General features: G+C 53.5%; 1 protein-coding gene across 1 annotated transcript in view; it reads left to right on the forward strand.

Moving 5' to 3' along the window:
* Positions 1-5,615, forward strand: part of NCOR2 (nuclear receptor corepressor 2) — a 151,926-nt gene that overhangs the window by 121,890 nt on the left and 24,421 nt on the right. Inside the window, exons 21-22 of the mRNA XM_031059450.1 lie at positions 2,027-2,147; positions 3,058-3,295. Coding sequence (XP_030915310.1) covers positions 2,027-2,147; positions 3,058-3,295 — 359 coding nt within the window. The remainder of the gene's footprint in view (positions 1-2,026; positions 2,148-3,057; positions 3,296-5,615) is intronic.

Raw genomic sequence — 5,615 nt, forward strand, 5'->3', positions numbered from 1 at the left:
CGCCAGATGGGGACATGTGAGGGAGGCCACACACAGATACCACTGCAGACCTGCAGCATGGTGAGGAGACACCTGCTCCAACCATCCCGGTGCTGCACGTCCCATTGCTGGCTCTGCTATAGGTGCAGGGACTCTGCCAGGCCAGTGCCATGTTGGAGCCATGTCTCTGGCTTGGGGTAACCATTCTGGTAGCCACTGCCTTTGCACAACTACTATGGAGTCATGTTTGGCTGGGTCATGTGTCAGGGTGTTGGATCATCTGGAAGTTAAATTAATCCCCATCCATCTCCGTGGCAGGAGGAGAAGGAGTATGGGAAATGCAGTGTCATGGTCATCCCCAAAGCTTCATGCCTGGGAGGGGACATTTCCACACTGCTGAGGTTCAGCTGTGAGCCTGCCAACCCCTTCCTGCTCTGAGTCTTTTCCCATCCTTCCCAATGCCATCAGCCATCTTAAGGCACTGGTCCTTGGGTTGGGAGGTGCTGGGTTGGCAGCAGGTGGATAAGAATTGTTCAGGAATTGTTCATGTGGTGATTTCCAGAGCAAAGCACCCAACAGACATCCCATTGTCTGGCGCAAGATCTGCTGGGAGGGACGTAATAAATTAGGCAATTTGCATATTAATGAATTTAATACTGACTTTGGCTTCCGAAGCATCAGGATCCTGGAGGGCTTCAGGAAACCTGAAGATCTTGAGGGTGCTTAAAGGGACTTTAAGGGTGCTTCAGTGTACCTCTTCAAGCACCAGCGAGTGCACAGAGCAGCTGCTGGGGTGGCAGTTCCACAGCTCAGCCTGGCGTGAAGGTCTCAGGAACAAGTGCTGGGTGCCCTTGTCCCCAGCCCTGTGTCTCAGCAGATTTTGGGGCACTGCACCCTTCCAGGAGTGCAGCTTCAAAACACCCGTGTGGCTCCTCAGGCAGGCGTCATTGGGAATATTTAGGGAAGAATTCAAATTTGCTGTCCCTTGGTTGGTTTTCCCTGGGTGCCTTACCCTGGTGCCAGTGAGGAGGTGGGTCCCCTTCCCCTCTGATGCCAGGCACTGTGCAGAGTGAGGACTGGGGCAGCCCCAGCACCATGATGAGTTTATTCCCCACACACGGCCCCGCCACGCTTGTTTATTCATCCAAGGGTGAGCATGGAATGACCTTGAAATTTATAGGCTGAAGAGAGCACTGAAATAACAGCTAAAATAAACAAATCAAGCTGTAAAGCTTGAAAACTATGAACTGGCTTCAACAAACTGGAGTCGGGAGGGAGAGAGAGCAGAGGTGGCCTGGGCAGACGTGGTCCCTGAGGTCTCAGCATGAGCTCAGGAGCTGGGCATGCTGAGGGTTTGACCCAAGGGCTTTGCACGCCTCCATCCCCACCCCGTTTTGGTGGCACCATGGGGATGCCCCCCCATGTTTGCACAGGGGCTCTGCACGGCTGGCTGAGTGTTTACCAGGCAGCTCAAACAGCCAAGGGGAAGAGCAAGTGGTGAGGGTGCAGGACTGCACAGCTGCTGAGTGCCAAATCCCATCCAAATCCAGCCTCTCATCTTTCAAGTGACCCAAGGGCCCGAGTTGCCTGCACATGGTGGCTTGCCCTGGCTTTAGCACCTTGATAAAAGACAGTCCTTGAAGAAGAGCATGAAGCCCTGGGTGAGCTGTACATGTGAGCTCTGGAGGGTAACACCATGTCCAAATGAAATCCGGGCCGGTCGCCTCGCTCCATAACACCCAGCTCTCGAGTCCATTTTGCCTCAGGTTTATTCTGGACAACAGCAGATTTGCTAGAAATAGCATGGAGATGAGGGAAAGTGGGTTCAAGAGCCTCTTGAGCCAGACATAAGGGTCTTGTTTGAACATGTAGTCCCTTGGGGGTTGTCTTTGAGCCCAGATTCCCAGCAGCCAGCAGCGGTCCAGCACGCTCCTCTCTGATACAGAGGATGTCCTCTGGGTTTGGCAGCACAGAACAGGGATGCAGGGCGTGGGGGAGCCATGGGCCATGGAGTCTGTCCATGGCTGATGTCCTGTTTTGGTTCCAGGTTGCTGTCCCCCCGGCCCAGCCTGCTCAACACCGCCAGCGACACCCGGCTCAACTCCTCACCGCAGAAGCCACTGGACCTGAAACAGCTGAAGCAGAGAGCTGCTGCCATCCCTCCCATTGTGAGTACCCTGCTGGAGAGGGCAGGGGCTGGGAGCACAGCCTGTGCCTCGTGCACGCTCTCCCACTGGGCTCCATGGGGTGAGTCAGGGTTGCAAGGATGTGCTCATCCCTGGGGATGGCCTCTGGTCCACAGAGAACTGTGCCTGGGCGGTGTGAGCCTCCGGCCAGGCAAGGTGCTCCCTGTGCAGAGGGTGTTCCCAGCTGCTGGAGCAGCTCTGCCAGCAGCATTTGGATGTCTCTTGAGCTCTTTTATCAGAAAATCGTGGGAGGTCTGGACAGAAAAAGCTTCTCATTGCCACATGACTGCTGCCTCCCATGGCTTTAAAAAGAGGGAGTGCACCTTCCCAGCCCTGCACTTCATCTCATGCTTGAAGGATATCACCGTACTCACCCAGGAGCTTTGCTTGGTCCCCCTTTTTGACTGCTCAGTAGCCATGTATTGAAAGTATGATATGGTGGCTTGGGCTGTGAGAAGAAGGATCCTGGTATCTCCAGGGTCAGCACTGGAGGAGCAGTGATGCAGGGTGGGCAGGGAGGAAATCCCTGCTTTGGGGTTTGCGTGATCAGGGAGGACCCATTCCTGATGCTCTTCCAGTTTCCCGTATTGCAGCTAAAGATGTGGCTGCTGTAGTGTAACTTCTGGCAAAAGCTACAAGCACATAACTGTAGATAAGAGGTTTTGAACAAGTCTGGCTCTGTCCTGTAGTACCACCAGCACAGAGCTGGTACTCTTTGTCATGAGCTTTTTAAATCTCCTGTGGCTAGTGAGCTTTGAAGTCCTGTTTGGTCTCTGCTAAGACTTGCCATAATAGTGTGGGGCAGGGGCTTCTCATAACTCGTGATGTCTTCAAGATTGTTATGGATGTCAGCAGCACGTGAGGAGTGTAACCAACTCTTACTGCTTTGCAGATTTCCGAAGGTTTCTCAGAGGGGGTATTGCAGAGCGGAAGCGCGAAGCCTCAGGTGCCTCCCCACGCCTTGGCTCTCTACCAGCAGCAGATCACAAAAGCCCACGAGTCTGCCCGCGAGGACATGCCCCCGAGCAAGCTGTCACAGTCCCAGCAGCAGCAGGCTGAGAAGGAGCAGCAGCAGCCCAGCAGCAGCCCCAGGGGGAAGAGCCGGAGCCCCGCTGTTGGAGAGAAGGAAGGTAGGGCTGTGTGCGTGTTTTATTGGCACGGAGCACCCGGGGTGTGCAGCTGCATGCAGCCAGCAGCTTTCCCCCTCCTAGGTGAAAGCTTGTTTTGACCCCTGAAAGCTCTTTAATAGCATCTTGAGGCAGGACGAGAGAGGCATGGCTAATTTCCCATGTTCATTAGACAGTACATGATGTCTCGTTGAGCCCACAGCAAAGCCGGGCAGTGTGGAGCGCCAAGGAGGTGAAGATTGCCTTTATTAGCATCTGCCATTCACCAGAGAGCAGAGGGGCCTGGAGGCATGCCAAGGCTCTGGGTACAATGGCTCTTTTCTACCTTGCTGGCTTTCTATAAAGAATGCTTTTAATGCACAGCGGGGACCATTATTTCATTTAAAATCAATGCTAATACTGTGACTCGGAGTCCAAAGGTTCCTGTAAAGATTCCCAGTGCTTTCTCCCCGGAATAGCTCTGATGTGGTTTGGCTGCCTAATGAGCAATTCAGAGGTTCCCACCATAGAGCATCTGAAGCATTATTAGCTTGAGCACCTGGGGATCAAGGTTAAGGAGAGACGGGAAGTCCTGATGAAACCATCCTCTAAATGTGTTTTTAATCTGAGTGTTAGAGTCTGTTCCAGTTCAGAGTCTGTGTCCCTGCCCCCTGTAGCTTGCCTGTGGCTCAGTTGTTAAGGAAGATGAGAGGCTGTCCCCAGTGGCACAGTCAGGGAAGTTGGGCTTATGTGGGTACAGTGTCCACCAGTGTGCAAAAATCACCTGCTTGTGCACGGAAGAGAAGAGTGGATAAGACTGCACTGAGGAGGCGCTGGACTTGGCTGTGATGTTTGCTGGAAAATCACTGCACTAGTTCACCCTGGGGCAGCCAGGATTGTGGCAGCCTGCTCTGCAGTGTCCAGGCCAGGTAGTTATTCCTCAAGCTGTCGTGTTCCTCTGGACAGAAGGATTTGCTTGCATTGCTGGCACTTGGCCACAATTTTTTCAAACAATAAATAGCACCATGTGTGCATCACACCTTCCAAATGTTTTGCATATAAGCAAGGAAGGTGACTGCTCACCTTGCAAGAAAGGGAGTTTCCCGTAAGTCGTGGTGTTGCCACCCGTGAATTCCCATTTCCAGTAGATCTTATCCTGCTGTGCTCCTGTTTGCTGCCCAGGTGGAACAGTTCCCCTCCAGCTCTTCCTCCCCAGTGGCAGGTAATCAGGTTTGATCTCCTGTGCTGTAATCCTGTGCAGATCTGATGCTGCACTGCTCAGCTTCCTTGTGAGCTGGGTGCCAGTGCCAGCACTCCAGCCCAGAGCTCTGCATTGCCCGTGTCCCACTGCTGCAGCTCCAGCTCCCTCCTGGCCACAGGAGGATGAGGAGGTGAGGCAGATGAGTGGGTATCAGGTACAAGGCAGGCTTTAGGTGTTGAAGTCACCCACTCCACTCTGTGGTCTGCTGGCACCATTATCAAATAGAAGGATCTGTTATCCTGGTGGATCTTTTGTTGCTTTGTTCCCTGTGAAGCACTAATGATATGAAGCACTTTATTCTCCCCTCTGTACAGCTCTGAATATTTCATGTTAATGAAAGTAATTATGCCTCCCTATATCCCTGCAAACATCTCAGTAGGTCTTGGGCTCCAGCTGTGTGCTCTCCAAGCCCTGTGTGGCTGTGCATCTGTGCTGGGTGCCACAGTGGGTCTGGAATGTATATGGACCCCAGGGAGACATAGGCTGGTCTCCCCTGTTCATAGTGGGAACGTATTTCCCTTTGGAAAAGCAGTAGGTTTGTGATGAGTCACCTCAAAAGGAGAAATCAACTCCCCCAAAGCCTTGGTTTCAGTACAAGTATGGACTCAGGCACTGTCTCAGTTCTGTCTCTGCCTCTTGGAACACGTCCTGGCTGTGGGTCAGGGGTTAGAAGGGAGATAGCCAGATATTCCTGGCAAATCTGTGTGCATCCCTTCCCTCCCCTGCTCTCCGAGCCATCCCAGTGAAGTGGCAAGCATCCAGACTGCAGACATGGCTTGGAGTTAGAAGGGAGAGTCCAGCACAGCCTGCAGAGCCCTCTGGAAAGCAGCCCTGTGCCACCTCTGAGCAAGGGGCTGACTCCACCAGAACAGGTACTCCTGTTCCTCCCTGGCTTGATAAGAGAGCTGGAACTCCTGCAGCCGCTGCGGAGATCAACATCCTTCTCACCGCTCTGGATCCGCTTCAAAGCCAAACCTTGCACACATCCTGGCCCAGGCTTGGCTGCCTCGCAGCCGCTGTCTGGGGCTCTATCAGCTTGGAGGGTGGCCAGCCAGCCATACCTTCCTGAGCCCTGCCTTGCCT

This window comes from Geospiza fortis, unplaced genomic scaffold (genome assembly GCF_000277835.1).
Source record: "Geospiza fortis unplaced genomic scaffold, GeoFor_1.0 scaffold145, whole genome shotgun sequence".
Taxonomy (NCBI): domain Eukaryota; kingdom Metazoa; phylum Chordata; class Aves; order Passeriformes; family Thraupidae; genus Geospiza; species Geospiza fortis.